We start from the raw sequence: 18,800 nt of genomic DNA, 5'->3' as shown, positions 1-18,800 counted from the left end.
TTGTTCCACCGGGACACTTTTACCTGGATTAAACTGACAACATATCATACAGGTACGGACTTTCTGCTTGGCTGCAGCTCGTAAATGCTTGTTGAACCAAATGTTCTGGATACTGTCTAACATAGCTTTTTCTCCTAAATGTGCTGGACTATGTGCGGTATTGATAATGACTTGAACCATAGAATCGGGGAGAAACCATGTGGCTCTACCCTTCGTTAACCATCCTTGATCTGTCTGAACCCCTCCTTGTTCAGACCATTTCTTGATTTCATCGGGAGTAGCATGTAACTGGATATCTATGACATCTTGAGTAGGGTCCTTAACTGTCATACATGTAGTCGGATCTGGAGTATGTGTCTGATTAACTGGAATGTCTGGAGTCTGTGCTGTAAGCTTAGCTGTGCGGTCTGCTAGATCATTACCTTGGGAAATAATGTCTGTAACTTTCGTATGTGCTTTGCACTTCATGATAGCAATAGATGTCGGTAAATGTATGGCGTCTAACAGGGCTTGAATAAGGAGACCATGCTGAATCTTGGTTCCATGAGAAGTCATAAAACCTCTCTCCTGCCAGAGCACTCCGAAGTCGTGTACAACTCCGAATGCGTAACGTGAATCTGTGTAAACATTAACTTTCAGGTTCTTGGCATGTATACAGGCTTGTGTCAGAGCGACTAGCTCTGCTGCTTGAGCGGACAGGGTATCAATACGGTGTGTCTCAATAACTTCAGTGTCAGTAGTCACTGCATATGCGGCGACTAGTTCTCCTGTACTAGTTCTCATACATGAACCATCCACATAAAGTGTCAGGTCGGAATCTGGTAATGGAATGTCTGTCAGGTCTTGTCTTGGCTTTGTCATAATGTTAACTACTTCCACACAATCATGTGGGTCTGGATTTGAATTAACTGATGGTAACAGTGTAGCAGGATTCAGAACGTTGCAGCGTCTAATTTCTATGTGTGGCTGGAACAGTGTCAATTCATAACCTGTTAAACGTGCAATTGTCAAGTGTTGAGTTTGTGTTCGGTTTAAAAGAACTTCTACTGAATGTGGAACTTGTACTGTCAGTGAATGTCCTAAAACTATGGAATCACTTTGTCTGATAGCTAGTGCTGTGGCTGCAACTGACTTGAGGCACGCAGGCAACGCCTGGGCGACTGGATCTAATGTGCTCGAAAAATAAGCACAGGGCTTGTATTGTCCTGCTTGATCTTGTGTGAGAACAGACAATGCTGTACCTTCGCGTTCAGTAACGAAAAGTGTAAAAGGCTTACTGTAGTTCGGTGTAGCTAGAACTGGAGCTTGACATAGGGCTTTCTTTAACTCATTGAAACTAAGTGTATGGTCAGATGTCCAAGGGAGGACAGTCGATACGGCTGCCTCCTGCGTCGTTAACTGTATCAGTGGCTTGGCTAGAAATGCATACTGGGGAATCCATTGTCTACAATAAGAAGTAAGGCCGATAAAGGCACGTACCTCCTTCTGGGTTCTGGGCTGGGGAAGATTCGCTATTAACTGGATACGGTCGGGTGTCAACTGCCTACCCCTCTTGGACAGCAAGTGTCCTAAGTATACCACTTGCTGGACACAGAATTGAAGCTTCGAAGGTGACACCTTGTGCCCCATCTCGGCTAGAAAATACAGGACTGTAAGGGATGCTCGCTCACAGGCGCGTTCAGAACGGGCTGTGATCAGTAGATCATCGACATACTGGAGCAGGGCAGTGTCAGTTGGCATGTGAATGTTGTCTAGTTGTCTCTTGAGTGCCTGACTGTAAATACTAGGACTTTCTGTGAAACCTTGAGGAGCGCGTGTGAACATATAGCTCCTTCCATTTAAACAAAATCCGAAAAGAAACTGGCTGTCTGGATGAATTGGAACACTAAAAAATGCATTCTTGAGGTCAATGACAGTGAAGAACGTGGCTTCGGAATCAATGGCTGTTAACAGGGAAGAGATATCTGGGACAACTGGGTACTGAGGAATAATACATTTATTAAGCTCTCGTAAATCAATCACTAGTCGATATACTGGGGGTGCAGTTGGATCAGTACGTTTCATGACTGGAATGATCGGAGAATTGCATACATTGGAGTCAGTTTCTACAACTACTCCTTGAGCCATGAGCTCGTCAATAATTTTGGATAAGGCTGCTACAGCCTCAGGTGGCAATCTGTACTGTCTGATTCGGGGTAACACTACACCTGGTTTGAGAGTCACACGATGGGGTGTGATTTGCATGTAACCTACATCAGTTGGACCTTGCGCCCATAAATGCTGTGGAACATTAGACAATCTTGAATCAAAATCTCGTAATACATAGTGACCCTTAAAGTCACGTAGGAACAGACGTATTCCCTCTGGGGAACAGCAAATAACTGCACCTAATTCTTTCAGTGTCTTAATGCCTAACAGGTTTTCTGGACATGACTTAGTAAGTAACAGATCAGTAGTGCGGGACAATGGACCTACTTCTAGAGTGACTGGCTTTGATATCTCATTAACTATTGGTTTTCCTGAAAATCCAAGGGAAACATTTCTTGAGCCTGAGAGCGGAGCCCCTGGAACTTCGGCGTGACTAATTGTGGTCCTACTTGCCCCTGTATCGATCAAAAACTTTCTGTCTTTCCCTAATACTTGACTGTGAACATAGGGACCTTCTTGATCTACAGGTATCTCGATGAGAGGCAAGCCTACCTCCCTCTCTAGGCTGTTTCATGAATATGGCTGGTACTCTGGATACTCGGACTGTGCATACTGGTACATCTGTGATGTGACATGCTGTGTTGCAGCAATAGGCTGCGGTGCTGTAACTGTCTGTTGTGCATTCTGTGGCTGAGGAATCTGTGAAACTTGTTCTTGTCTAGGCGGACGTGGTCTTTCTTTAGTCTTACCAGTAGCTATGTTATGTTTCAGAACTGCACACTCGTTTATAAAATGACCTGGCTGTTTACAATAATTGCAGTTCCCTTTAACGGGAGCTGCAGGATGACTGGCTTGATTCGGACCCCTCTTCTGACTGTCTTGAGGAACAGATTGTGCAACTAGCACTTTCATTTTCGTGTCTTTCATACGTTTTCTCTCGTGTTCTTGCTCTTCTCTGATTCTATTCTGGTGATACTGGAGCATCTGGAGCATCTGGGACGGAGTATTTGCTTGCCAGGTGCTTTCGACTTTCAAAACTCGATTTTTAATTTGTGGACTTGAATTCTCGACTAATTTAGTAACGAAAAGATGAGGGTATGACTCACTACTTGTCTTGAGACCACTGTTGATACTGAAACATTTCTCAAATCTAGAATAAAAATCACTAATATCTTCATCTTGTTTCTGTTTACAGGCTGAGATTGCATCCCAGTCTTCCTTCCTAGTTGTCAATAATCTGGGTAAAACTTGAATCAGTAATTCTGGTAATTCTTTACATTTATCTCCAAGACCGGTACCTGGTACTCGTGCCTTGTCTTCAGCTTCTAGAGCTGTCCAATCGATCTTTTTCTCTCCCACCTCCCATTCTTTTTCTTTTAATTTTTCATACACCCCTGCGGGTAACAGGACCTTTAACATTTTAATGATATCTGGGTAAGTGTATTCTCCCATACGGAGCATGTCTTTTAATTCTCTATGGAACCCCGCTGGATCTTTGTCATGACAAGGAATTAATTTCTTCATTTCAAGAAGTTCCATCTTTGAAATCGGAGTGTATACAAACACTCGTTGCATTACGCCACCCGCCCCTTGGACTGGGTGGACTTCTCGTAACGGATTCTGTCTGTCTATGTAGAATGGTTTACTTTCTGGGGGTGAGACATGAACAAAATGCGGATTCAGAAACGTTCTATATTTGTGGCGCTGTTCTAGAATGACACTAATTAAATCGGTACCTAGACCTCTCCATCTATACTGGAGTAACTCGTTCAGGATATCATGCAACGGGCCTGGATCAGAATGTTGACCCTCATACAGAGTAATGAGGTGCTGGATCATATACATACCCACCAGTCGTTGCTCGGCTGGGGGCAGTTTCAGAAACATTTGTGCCACTATTTCGTCTGGAAAAGTGGTAGAATCAGTAATCCATCGGACTGCTGATCGGGCTAGTTCTTGTTCATGCATGGTACTTAATTCACTATAACCGATTCGTGATTTCAGAATGTGATCGGTAGCTTGAAATACTTGTTCTAGAGAACCTTGTTCTGGAGCTGGATGATGAAAAATAGACTTGTGTTCTAAGCGTAAATGGCGATCTGGAAATCTGGATTTTCCTACATACGCTATTCTGGCGGGATTCTCGTTCTCTTCCTCTTCAGGATCAGAGATACTTTCTTTCTCGCTTACTGGTGCTGCTTTACGTTGTTCGTGTAACCTTATTATTTCTTTACGAATTTTCTTGTACATACTCTCCATAGCACCGACGGTCTTGTGCTTACCCTCGGCTATATTATCACTCCACCTTGTCAGGATTCTCATTTCGGCGGAATCTTTAGACGGGTAATCTTGTTCTCTTATTAGACAATTTATCAGGAACTTTAATATCATGAGCTGAATCTCGGCTTTCCTTTGAGACATAATCTCGCCAATACTTTCTGGATCATCCCCTGTACGGATGAAACGATATATTCTGTCTAGATCTTCTTTCATATTCGGCAAGGTGACTAGATACTCGGTCACTTTTCTTACACGGAATGAATATAAAACCATATTATCCTCGCCTGGGACTGGATCATAGACACATTCGGCAAGGGATTTTCTTATTTCTGCAACAGACTGATATCTAGGCGTACGCTGTGACGCTTGTGCATGTAATTCGGCTAACGTTAAACGCTTGTGTGGCGGCGGGGTTTGAGGAGGACCTCCTCCCGCGGCCCCTAGACTGGAGTCGTCTATTGACATTCTTCGTCCTGGCAGGGTCGGTAATTGTAACGTGGGCTGGACTTGTATGGCGGGCTGGACCGGGGGTACCGTAATAGGTACTCCGGTGTCTGGAGGAGCGGGAAGTGCCTGATTTACAGGGACTGGCGGAGCGCGAACAGGATTTGCATATTCTGGGACTGTGTCGTCCAAGTAGGACGAAATAAAAATATCAGCTGCGGTCGGTTTGTGACGTAGCTTGGTCGGAACTAATGGTGGCGGGAAATTACTGGATGCCTCTGGGGTCGCTTTTGGCACACCTTCGGCAAGAAGAGGATACATACCCTTGATGAGGGCATGCCTCTGTCTGTCTGACTGTTCGGCTTTGACTTGTTCACCTATCTCGATTAGTTCTCTTTCTTGGGCTCGTTCTTGGGATTCTCTACTTAACTCTGACTTTCTGACTTCCTTTTCAGTTCTTCTATGCGCTTCTTTACGCCATAACTCGATGGCATCTTTCTGTGACTGTCTGGCTTTCTTTTTCCATAATGCTTCTTCTACTCGCATGATACATTCGGCATCCCATGTACCCGATACGGGCCATCTATACTTTTCTTCTAACTGTTTGGTATACTCTACCCATAAATCTAGATACAATATGGCACTTATGCCATGTTTCTGATACATAAAGTGACCTGGACTGTCCCTAGACGGAACAGGAACTGCTTCCTCTAATAAACCCTTTCTAGTTTTTAACTGTCGTAACTTGGAAAAGAGCGGCATTGTAAACTTGAATCGGACCACAATACACTACACGAAAAACAATAACAATTGGGAAAACAATTCAGGCATACCACGATATTGGAAATACATTGAACAACATCATAACATAACAGTTCGGACAGAATACTACCTGAAAATACTGAAAACAGAAACAGAACAGATTTTCTCGAGAACAGAACAGACTAGAGTTACTGGATGCACTGCTGTAACAGTACGGAACATACCGGTCCCATAAAGGGACGCATCAAGACCCGTATCCACCTAGGTGAACACTTCGTTTGTGAGTCTGGGCACCACCAACCCACGGACCAGGAGTCAATTTAGATTGGTCCTGTCTAGATACTACCCCAGCAATGGTACTCACCGGGCAGCACGGAACGGAAGGCCTCGAACGGGACTGGACTGCTACGACGACGGACTTCGGACTTCAGTTACAGGTGGGCCTCCGGATACCTCGGACCTTGGACTCTCGGCTTGGGCTCTGGTCGGGACTCGCCGCGTTCCTCCACCGTCTCGTTTGGATGCTGGACCGCCTCCTCCGTCTCCTCCGTGGGCCTGAGGGATACTTGAGCAGAAATATCTGCCACTGCGCAGAAGAGTTCCGTCACGACTGCAGAGGGTCAGGGGGTCGGCGTGGCTTCACCGACGCGTGGGGAAAGGGCAAGTCCCTATTCGGGCGCCATTATGTGGTATATAAATAAATAATACCGGATCTATTTTTGGATGAATGAATGAATAACAGATAGCTCAATAAAATAAGAGTCAAGATTCGAGGTAGTAGGAGTTTCTGCAGGTTTATTACAGCATAAGGACAGGATCAGGACAACCTGCATAGGATGACCCAGCAGCTGCTGGGGCCGGGTCTGGGATGAGCGCGCTAACTTTTAATAACAATACATTGACTTATATACATAGCGCAAACACATAGCATTACATTGCAGTAGGCGTAACAGTGGGTGGAGCAGAAGGCGTGACGCGTAGCAGTCGCGAAAGATAACAGTAAAAGTAGGTGTAACTGGGAGTATACATAGACATGTGATGCAAACGTAACAGAATATGTCATGAATGGGCGGAAACATTGGAGGGGGCTACCTAAGGAGCCGGGACCTCTAATCTAATGGTGCGCGAAAACTGGCAATGACGTATTACTAGGAGAAGCTGGGGGCTACGAACTCTGTGCTAGGAGCAGAGACTAGAGTCTGGAGGGTCGGAGCGACATGTACCTAAACCCTATCTGGTATCTAATGTTTAGGGAACATGTTGATATAAACTAGGAGTCATGAGGGAAAGAGCTAACTTGATTCTAAGACTGGACCATGCATTATTTTACATGTAGTGCGTGATGAAGAATATTAAATGACCATTAATACAGTATTTCTCTAACGTGGAGACGAGAAGGCTAGACAATGACGGAAACTATTGATGCAGTTCAGTAACTTAGGAATGCAGAGAAGAAGGACTGAACTGATAGCTGGAATCATAACACACTCTTGGCAGACTCAGAGGCAGAGCCAAGCTGCACCGGGCACTGCGAGGCAGGAAGTAAGTGAAGGGTCGAGGATACAGGTGGGGGCTATATCGCTCCTCAGCGAGGCTTTCAGGAGACAGGAGCTGAATCTGATGTCCGAGCCCTTTTGAGGCCTGGAAACGGGGACTTTATAATGGAATATCGTGCACACTGAGAAACGTGGCAACATAACTTTACATAGGCCTAATATTCGTAGTATTCACGAGGACTGGAAACTGGCATACTAGAGGTGGACACAACTGGAATTGCGTCATTAATCGGACATGGGGAATAACATATGCATATTGGTCATGCACACATAACATATGATGGATGAGGCGTAGGGACACAGAACATGGCAAAATTTACTTTTCCACAGCAAGAGTGTCAAAAATATTTCTAACTTGGAATGAGGAGGCTGTGTCCTATGTAGATGACATCTACCTAACTGATGATGAATTACTTGGACACTTGAGCAAGATGAACAACATAGTTGTTGGATTCGCCAATTTCGGCTACAAATTTAATTTCAAGAAATCTAAAATTGCCCATCTCAATGTCCTGTTTTTGAGATATAAAGTGAAGGCTAGAGCCTGGCTACCAACTTTTTTGAAAAATGTGCGCTGCTCCAGCATCCGAAGAATCTAAAAGGTCTGCAGTCCATTTTAGGATTTAGAAGTTTTGGTAGAACATACATTCTAGATTATGCAGAAAGTGTAAAACCTTTCTATAACTTAATCAGACCTGATTTCACAACACATCAGTGGACACAGCAACACACAGATACTCTAGGTTTGGTTCAGGCTGACATGATAGCATCTATACACTTGCACACACATGTAAATTCTACAAACTTGGTGATCCGGTTTGTCCCCGTTAATCAGGATATACTTATCTCACTTTCAATGAAGATGAGACAGTTCCAATTGCACACAAATCTCATTTATATAAATGCTGAAATGCAATTTGTGGCAACAGAAAAGATACTGACAGAAGTACAGACTGCTGCAGTGAGAGAAAGAGCACTAGCACAGGGGAAACACAGAATTGTTTTAACACCAGTACCAGCCTTAGAAGCTGTTACCAAAGCGATTGTCCACATGCAAAAGCATTACATTCACGATGGATACAATGGGCTAATTCTCTCACTGTAACATATGTAGATTACAGATTTGATTCTACATTACAAACACAAGCATTCGTGCAGTACAAACAAGAATATCCTCTCCCGAATGAAATCTTGCTTCTTGAGATTTATGAATACATCATTTACACTGATGGATCTGCTCAGCCTGCCATAGGAAGTAAACAATAGTATAGCGCTGAGTGTGCTATAGTAAAAGGACGTAAGTAGGTTCCATCCCAGCAATACGACTACACACTCTCTAAGAGATTGTACAGCGCAGTTGGCAGAGCTCAAAGCCCTGATATTAGCACTACAGTACATAGCTCTGGAATTCCCCACACTGATCGTGTGCTATTCATTTTGCTGTGTGCAGGCTTGCAATTAATATCTTCATTACTGGGTCAGAATGGGTTTAGAGATTCCAAGGGTGGCATAATTAAACATAAATTGTTATGGGAACAAGTGGCAAAGCTGAAATTATGTCTGACATGGGCTCAAGTTATTTTCACCTTAAGTCCCCAGCATGTTGGCATACAGGTTGAAGGGAATTTACTGCCTGATGAAGCCACCAAGGCAACAGTACAAACTGCTGCAGTTGCTTCAATCACTTGTTCAAGCAGGAGAATAGACTGAGACATACTGATAGCTGTCAACGCCTCAAAGAACGGCTCCCCCATTCAAAGGGCTTTCCACTGAAATATTCCTATAAATTAGATGCGTAAAACACACCGTATGCTCAAATTCCAGGAGTGGGGGATAGAGTTATACCAAATACAGATCGCAGATTAGGTTTCATTCTAGCTGCACACGAGGGCCTGGGCTCTACACACACAGGAGTCACTGCTACAGTTTTGTTACTAAAGTGGTGATTCTGGTGGCCAAGTTTGTGTAAACAAACAAAGGCTTGTGTCTTAAAGTGTGACATCTGTCAGAAGGTGAAAGGTTCGATGATAGCACGGCCACCAAAACCACCACTACTTATTTCAGACAGACCACTTGCATGTGTTTATTTGGATCACTGTGGCCCCTTAAATTCTGATGGGGTTTACAAGTACATTCTGGTGGCAGTGGATTCATGCTCTAGATTTCTGTGGGTTTGGCCTCAGCACTCGGCTAATGCTCGAACTGTTATAAAGAATTTGCGAGTCTTCATCGGGACATTCACAATTGGCATGTTACATTCTGACCATGGTCCTGCATTTAGCTCTTGGGCTTACAGGTAAGCCGTGGAAAGTATGGGTGGGGCCCTGTGATACTCCTTCCCCTACCATCCCGAGGGAAACTCGATGGTGGAGAGGAAAAACTTGGACCTAAAGCATTCCTTTACAGCAAGGGTATTGGGTGCGGGCGGTAGTTCGGTCAATCACCTATACGGGGTCCAGAAGGCACTGAATAATATGCCAAGAAATTCCTTGGGAGGGCGTACACCCTATCAAATCCTGGTTGGGACAAGAATGTGGGTACCTGACCTCCATTGTGCCAGCACAGTGGTGGATGTAAAGACATTTGAATTGAAGGATCGTTTGGCTGTTTTACAGGAACTCAATGAATTCCAAGCATTACAAAGCAACGTCCAGGTAAAATGCACCGCCACTGGAAAGTGAAACTGTTTTCGCAAGACCTGTCTGGGTCCTAAAGGTTGGGGACCATGTCAGAGAAAACATTGTGGGCAAGGAGGGGTTTGGGCCCTCTTGCAGAACACATGTACCTGTCCTGGTAGTTCAAGGAACAGAACAGTTCTTCTTCTGCCTCTTGCTGGATGAAAAGAAAAAAGATTTGTCTCAATTTTTCTGATCAAACCACACTATGTGGCCGATTCTCAACAGTAGCCTGCATGGAGTCCTGAGAAGCCACAGATCTCCTCTCGCTACTATACAGGTAGGTCAGATGTAAAGCCTAATGACGTTTCAAGACTCCTCTGTGCCAGATGCCAAAGTAGCTAATAACAGAGTATGAATTCCATATATTGAAAATGAACAACATACAAATGAAACTGAAACACAAATTGCAATTAGGCCCACAAATGAACTTTACATCAACGTGCCTTCACAAAAAACAACTGCCAGTTCTACAAACACTGCTGAGATCCCAAAGATAGATCGACGTGCGTCTGGCTACTTCATTAACTTCAATTACTTTTCATCAGATCCAAGTGAACCTGAGCAAACGCCACCCATTTCCAAGAAAGAACAATTTTGACAATTCTATCACTGCCTGAAAAAGACTTACTTGGTGTCCCCTTGGCTGCATCTTTGGTTTTCATTAGGGATCCAGTTCCTATAAATTTGGATTTGCATAGTAACTGTCTTTTTCATACTATAAATGGACATTATCTCCCACAATGCTCTGCAGTACAACTTGTGAACTTGGTTTTGAAACCACATATGTCGTCACACTGTGAACAGAGAGACCTGCCCCTAGTGAACATGTCAGCAATTCCAATACCGGATGGTATAGTTCAGAATCACCCTTGGACTCTTAGAAATGTGGAGTCATGGATGTCTGGAACAATGTTGATTAGACATGCTTGCTAGATTAGGCTTGCTTGGTCATTTGGGACATCAACTCTGTTTCTCTGGTAATGGATTGGATTGTTTATCTTGCATTGTTTATTCTACTCTGGTTTTGCTTTGAATTGGCTTGCCTTTGGTGTTCTGTTTTGCTTCCCCCTCCCCACCCCTCCCCAATACTCCTTTTTTTCCTTTTTTTCCTTGGTTTATTGATAATGACTTGTGAAGAATTAAGTGGAAAATATCTTTCTTTACAACACTATTCTCTTTAAGTTATTAATAAAATGGTTCTGTTACTTGTTTGGTTAAGATATATTAATATGTTTATGCTGGACCGACAAGGTTAATGTGTACATAGATTTTATTCATAGTGGTTTACAATGTTGTGATTGAGATATCGCATGTGAATGTCATTCATTGTAATATATAGATGTTGTTGTCTTGTGTTAATATTGTTTCTTTAACTATTTGTGATATTGTATGTGAATGTTATTCATTGTAATATATATATATATATGTTTTTGTCTCGTGTTAATATAATTTCTTTAATTATTTGTTAATCAAATATGTCCTGTTGTGATTCTTCCCTGTCTATATATATTTATATGTGTACTTTTTCTACTTTTCAGCCCTGATGAAGTTCTCCATGAGAACGAAACGCATTGGCTGAAATTCGCTGTGTTTTTTTGTGTGAATCTTTTACATTTGAACAATAAAGAGACTTTGGATATTCACAGAGCAAATTCCTGGACATTTTTTACAATCCTGCGCACACTATTTAAACATTTACATGGTATAGTTTGGGATAGGGTTTCAAATGATGTATTTGGTCCCACCGAACTTTTCAAAATTCCACACGATTAAAATTTCAATGAATGCTTTCATTACCTCGAGTACAATCTCTGATGATTGGAACATTGAGACTGTTAATACTATGCTTTCAGATTTAGAACAATCTGCTGAATTTTCTTACAGGGAATTGTATGAAGATACACCTGTCTACGATAGCATGTTTTGTTACCAGCATTATGGTCATCACTTTTTGCACAGAGCTAGTGACCACGCACTGTAAACACTTACCACTATTGGGAACATTGCCCAACACCAACGAAAGGTAGTTCTGCCACATTTGCACAGAAATGTGCATACTTTTCAGGGTTTAATACATCAGACTCAATGTCCTACTACTATAAGTTAGTACAGATTAATGCAACTGCGCAGAAAATTATGCTGACAAATACCAAGCTCATATATTCCGCACCTTTCATCTCCCAACTGTCTATACAAGACAAGGTTTTGGCTATTGGAGGGACACGATAGACACAAATCCAATCTGGGGGATGAAAGATTGGCAGGTTCAGGGAACAGATTATTTATTTACAGCTTGCCTCATACCATTACAGATGATATTCCTGAATAGAACATTGCAACAAACTACCTGCTACGTGTTTGAAAAACTTAAAGACCTGAAAACACCATGCATCCCCTTACCCATAGCTATAGCAGGTTTATTGAATGAATGACACACTGATTAGTGCGGAGACACTGGTTGCAATGCTACATAATGGTACATACAATTCTTCAACTCCCAATTGGAATGGATGGTTGGTTTGGCCTATCAACACAAATAGGTGTCAAGCGAGATTCAAGAGTAGCACCACAGGGTTTAATAACAATGGACCTGGCACACGCTTTGTACACACAGACGACTCAGGGGTAGTGACTTCTGATAGCGTTGGGAAGTTGTGCCTAGACTGGCTAAAAACCTCAACACTACATCTGGTGAAACAACACTTGTCCCTTCTAGCAGATAACATTGGGGTATATTATCAAGGGGTTTTATCTCCGCTTTTTTGGCTTTAAAAGCCAAGAAAGCGGAGATAAAATTATCTCCCTATTACCAAGCTGTCGCTAACACCAGTTAGCGACAGCTAATAGGAGATAGCGACCATCATGGGCCCCACTTTGCATGTCAGTGATATTTATCACTAATGATATGCAAAGTGGGCGTGCCAAGATGTTAGCGACTGGAAACAGTCGCTAACATCGCTATCTCCAAAAGCTAACACCTGCCCTGACCAGTTCTTAGCCATGTTATCCAATGGGAGGTGGATAACATGGCTAAGAGCATTTGCTCGATAATGCATGAATATCGCTGACTTTTCAGCGATATTCATGCATTGCGGGCGTTTTTTATCGCATTTGCGATAAACCTTGCTAATAGCAAGGTTTATCTGCGATAAAAATCGCCGATGTGCGGCGATAATTTTTGTCTCTAAACAAGTTAGAGACAAAAATTATCGCTAGTTGTTGATAATATACCCCATTGATCTTAGGGATTTCTTTTTAGGTCCCAAGAACTTGCGTAAGAAACGCTTCTAGTATGCCAACTACAATGAATTATGGAAAGTCTCCCAACAGGATGCTGCTGAGAGATTAAGTGAAATTGATAGGACTAACTTTGAAAAGGCATTGGCTGTGGTAGACAATGGTTTGACCACACTTTCCTCATGTCTTTATTCATTGGGCAACATTGTGTCCTCCGCAATCAACATAATGGAACAAGATTTGTCTATTTTACTACATGGGCAATCTCAATAGCGCTCAACTATGCTTTTAAGCTGGATACTGCAATCATTGCTTTCAGGCCACGTGCCATGGAAATACGTTAACAGCAGAAGTTTGTTTTCGGTTTACAATCTGACCGACTGACAGTTGACTATGGCACGCAGAGATGCAAAGTACACCATGCTGCTCATTGAGAAATTGGAGGATTTACCTTTCACGGTAACAGAGTCACCGTCTACAGAATGGTTAATTCATGGCTATATCACACTGCCAATCACAACATGTCTGTTCCAATACTGCCTTAGATACATCCAAGCGGGCAGACACGAAGCGTTGGGTGAAGGGTTTATACAAGAAACCTGGGCGATAGGATATAGGTGCAGAAATAAAGACACTGAAGTTTTCTAAGTGGCAAAGACTACGGGAAGGCTTTAAGTGGGTCTTTAGTGTGCAAAGAAGTGTACTGCGTCAAAAGAGAACTCATCTTGCTACTGGAAAGGCTCCCAAACTGCCATGATTTATCTGATTTTTGGGCAATGTGAGGCCTTAGGAGAGGATGCCTCCTGATCTTGACACGGGTAAAGCTCGTGTCATATCCAGGGTGCAAATGTGGCTTGTGAAGGTTGGTAAATTGCAAGCAACACACAAGTTTTAGAGTGTCCACCAGCTTTCTAAGGCATCTCCTTCCCGAATGCCCACTCTATCCCAAAAGCGATTATGTTAATACATAATTTTACACCATAGGGGGGAATATGATATACTTGTTAAACAATCCATTTGTGCACCACCTATCTGCAGCTTTGCTTCTGGGAATGAAATTATTTGCACACATAGCGTCCTAGAGAGGTACAAATATCTGAGTGAATTGTCCACTGCAATAGGTGATTCTGATTCTCTTGTTCCCTTCACAGAATCAAGCCCCCAAGCCAACTCCCAGTGCCAGCAATCTCTGCAAATGTAGCAGGAGGTCAAATTTAATATGCGTTATTTTGTACACCAGGAGATATCAATTTATCCAGAGAAGCATAATACAAGATGCATAGCAACAGTTTGTGCTTTATAATTGATTGTCGAGATCTGTTTAGAGACACTTTTAGCATTAAAGATTTATAAGTAATGTGTCTGTGTATTTGTGTGTTTTTCTATTTTATCAGTTGAAGACGGATGGCACTAAATATGGATAACCTGTGATTTATTCGTATTGAGGAAAGCCTTGGTGGCACTAGTTATACCATTATGAGAAACGTGTTTGTAGCTCATCTCCAGTTGACTCGAGGCTCACTGGTGTTTCTTTTCTTTCTACAGGTATACAGAAAACTGCACACGATATTATCTATCACTTCTTTTCTTCTCTGTGGCACTTATAGTTATATTTGTTGACATATACTTTTGCAGGTAAGCAATAGTAGAGTTTTAAATTGTACCTTTTTTGTTTTTTATTACCCTACCTTTGCCCTAATTATTTTGATGCTGAGCAGTTTGTGATAAAATCATTGGTGTGACTGACTGAATGAATAAATCAATGAATACATCAGTTGGTCTGCAACTTAGTTCAGTGGTAAACCTATAGTTCTGGGGTATGTGCTGGTAATCTTGCTCTGACTCTTACTTGAGTGAGTACTTACTGAGGTGCACTCAAAAATACACGAATGCGACACTCCTTCACTCAGAAAGTCTTTAGGAGTCCTAATTTACGACTCCTAAACTGAGAAAAATCCTAATTTTAAGACTTTCGTTAGTCACCACAGGCATTTAGGAGTCCTAAAGTTAGGAGTCTTAACTTTACTACTCCTAAACTGAGAAAAATTCTAATTTTAAGATATTCACCGAAGGTATTTAGGAGTCCTAAAGTTACTGCTCCTAACTTCTGTGAATACCGAAAAGAGTAAGTGCCTTCTGTGAATATCAAAATGAGAAAGTGCCTTCTGTGAATACCAAAATGAGTAAGTGCCTTCTGTGAATACCAAAATGGTCGTAAGTTTAGGATTTTGTCTTAAGTTAGTTCTGTGAATCGGGCCCACAGATACGTTCACAGCGACATGAAGACACACAAAGCCCTGACCCTTTTCAACTGAAGCACTGCTTACCTGATGCATTTTTCTACAGCAATGTGGACACCCAATCATAAAGGCTGGAAGTCTTTCCCTCAGGAAGAAAGAATGATCTCTGATAAGTCCTAAACGGCGCACTGATAAACTCAAGTTTTTGAAAGTATTGAAGGCAGAGTATTTGTAATCGGTGCAGGAAATTATAGACTTTAAATATTTAGCATACCGGCTCTGAGTCCCTTGTCAACTTGGTGTTGGTGTAGGCATTGATCAAGTAATCATTTAGGGTGGTTGCGACTGAGGTCATTTGGTACCGCTATTAATTGTAAGAGGACTTCGATGCAACGGTTTAAGGGAAGGTTTTAGGTCAAATAGAGGAATCTGAAACAGCTGTATGTAATACACAGCAGGCATAGAATGTCAGCAACAATACATGAGATGACCTACCAGAACATGAACATTGTGTCCTGGAGTGATATTAAGTGAGTCTTTCCCACAAATGATTGGAAGTCTTCAAATAGCTATTGTATGAAATAACCAATGGATATAAGCACAGCTCAGCTACAGGACCGGAGTAATCGCACTGTGCTGAAACAGTTGGATGATTTTTTCTCTCAGGGCTAATACTTTGAAGGGACAGGCAGAATAAAGTAACATTGTATTGTGTAGCTCTGATGCAAACTCAATTGTGTGTCAATTTGTATCCTATCCCCATCATCCAGCACTACAGGATGAGTCTGTTGGTTTTCGTGGGAGTAAGAGAAATAGTAAGTCCACAGTATTGACTAGTGTGTTTCCTTTACTGGGAAGAGCAGTATAGCTATGCGTGAAAGTTTCTCTAAATGTGGTGTACATTGCATATTCAGTGGAATTTTGCATTTCACAAATCATGCAAACTGTTTAAAATTCAACCATTAAGCAGTTTCACATATTTTTTGGGAGTAGAAACTTCCTTATAGAATACAGGGTTGAGCAAAAATGTGTTGCATTTTCTCCACCAATCAGTCATGTTGCCTGTATCTCAAGTGACTTTTTTAATCATGAGCTATGCCCTACTTTCAATTTTTACTTGAGACATCCCAAAATATATTTTGTGTAATTTCTGCCTACTTTAAAGGAATTCTTTTGATGTTTTGCATATCCTTTGAAGGGAGGGTATGTAATTTCAGGCTCTTTTTTAGGTCTAAGCCTACCAGACAGCGCAACTGTCTGGTTTCCTAAAGACATCTTGAGGACAGTCAGAAAGTTGACCTAGGAATGCAGTCCACCAATTGCTTACCATTGACTTTGTGATTTGTAACTCACATTTTCTGGCTTTCTATTTGCTAGCTCTGTTTGCTTTAGCCTGTTCAGTTTGACTTTGTCCATCTCGTTGCCCAAACCATGGTTACTGTATTCTTCCACAAACTTGCTTTCTTTAAACAGGTGTTTAAATCTTGTTCTTATCTTGTCCATTTGCTGTGCCTTCAAAGACAGAGGTCAAATATCAGACTATGTCTTCCAGAGAGCTTGGTGTTTCTTTTTCTTTCTCTTACTTTAAAGTGAGACGATTTATGTGACAATCAGGCTGGCTACTGGGGATCTGCTTGAGGAAGACTATACAGATGTTTTTTTTTGCTAGCACACACAAAATTTAAATCATAAAACAGAAATATATAGATCTCTCTCTACTCTTTATTTAGCTTCTATATTTCTTTATGGCATAAAGTTTACTCCCTTCCTTGCCGTTGATTCAGTAGTATTGCTACAATCTATGTCCAGTTGAAGTAACTCTTTCAAGGCTAAGAACATTTCCCTGGAGAAATTGATTTGCCTTACGGTTTTAGAAGTTGCCAGTCAGTTTAAAAGTAAAGCATTGAAATGTGGCTCATCTCCTAAAATCCTAATGCAAATATATTTTCATCTTCATTATTATAAATATCAACTCATGCTCCTATGTTAGATGGCATATTTAACATATTTAAGGACACCATCTATCTCATCATGGAGCATATACTAAAGTGCGCCTAACATATTGAAGACCATTCTGTTCCATCAATGGTGTTCATATATTTTTTAGTTTAACCCTCAGGATACAGAGATCTAGATGACTTAATCTTATTTCAGCATGTACCTAATGTTGAAATGCTGCTTGTTGCTAATAAAAGTCCATTGGTCTAAATATCTATTATCTTTAGTACCAGGCCGGCTTTAGGACAAGGAGTGGAACCATGGACCAGGTGTTTAGACTGCTACTTATCTATTGGAAGGTAGTGTTGATTGGCAAGGGCAGTCTTCATCTTGCATTTATCAATTTAAAGGCTGTCTTGACCTCGTCCCTAGAAACAAGCTGTGGTTGATGCTTAGAGAGATCGACACTCCCTCCTTTATCCTTAAACTGCTGGTCCGGCTACACGAGGGCAACTTTGCCCAGGTCAGATGGGGAGGGTAAGGACAACTAACAGAACGCCTCCCGGTCAACAGAGGAGTCCGAAAGGGTTGTGTTCTGGCTCCCACCCGATTGTCTCTTTATATGAATGGGGTGGTCAGCTGTCTGCAAGAAGATCCAGCAGATGCACCAAGGCAATAAGGTGCAACCCTCCTGTTTGCAGAGGACACTCTGCTGGTGTCTAAGACCCCAGCTGGGTTGCAGTCCAACTATTTTTGTGATAATCGAGGATTGGTCCTACATACCTCAAAAACTAAACTCATGGCCTTTAACTGCCACAAGCCGTACAAGAGCAGCGCCTTGCTGGGTGGGACATCCCTGGAAAGGGTAGACACCTTTGACTAGCTAGGTGTCAGACTCTCTGACAAAATGTCATGGAGGCCCCACCTAGCAAAGATGCTGATGGGGCGCAAAGGAGCAGCTGGAGCATTTGGAAAGGAACATCGCTCCTCACATTCTTGGCCGGTAGCCCCTGCCATTCAAGTCTACAACGCTAAAGCAGTCAGCTCAGCTCTTTACGGAGCAGAGGTATGGGGATTCCATAAGGTCGACTATTTCTGCAAATCCGAGTATAAGTTCCTTAGAGACCTGGAGATGCTACCCCAGAATGTCCCCCTCACCACCTTATTGCTCGATATGGGCAGGCGGTCGATTGGCTATATAGCCAGGTTGCGCCCACTGCTCTTTTGGGCTGGCATTAGGTGGACCTCAGAGCTTCTCCCCTATGCTGAAGCCCTCACTGAGTTCTTGCGGTTAGACACTGGTCGCAAAATAGGCTGGATTTCAAATGTCAGGAAAATGTTGACAGGTATGGGGCTCTAAGCGCACTGGGAAAGGCAGGAACCCCAAAGGAAAGAAGAGCGCAAGCGTTTGTACTGGGAATGGGTGGAACAATTGGAAAGCTGCAAACCCAATGTGGGCAGATTATCAGCAGAGTTTTATCTACATAAACAGACTAGATATTTAGAGCCCTTTTTAG

At 42.3% G+C, this 18,800-nt stretch overlaps 1 protein-coding gene across 3 annotated transcripts in view; it reads left to right on the top strand.

Moving 5' to 3' along the window:
• The window catches only part of LOC144770342 (histo-blood group ABO system transferase-like), a 652,215-nt gene that overhangs the window by 449,927 nt on the left and 183,488 nt on the right, over positions 1-18,800 (top strand). For all 3 annotated transcript variants that reach the window (XM_078654796.1, XM_078654794.1, XM_078654795.1), the window contains one exon: positions 14,651-14,740. In XM_078654796.1, coding sequence (XP_078510922.1) covers positions 14,651-14,740 — 90 coding nt within the window. The remainder of the gene's footprint in view (positions 1-14,650; positions 14,741-18,800) is intronic.

The sequence above is a fragment of the Lissotriton helveticus genome, chromosome 7, assembly GCF_964261635.1.
Source record: "Lissotriton helveticus chromosome 7, aLisHel1.1, whole genome shotgun sequence".
Lineage (NCBI taxonomy): Eukaryota > Metazoa > Chordata > Amphibia > Caudata > Salamandridae > Lissotriton > Lissotriton helveticus.
Note: the sequence above shows the minus strand (reverse complement) of the source record. Positions and strands in the feature narration are given on the sequence as shown.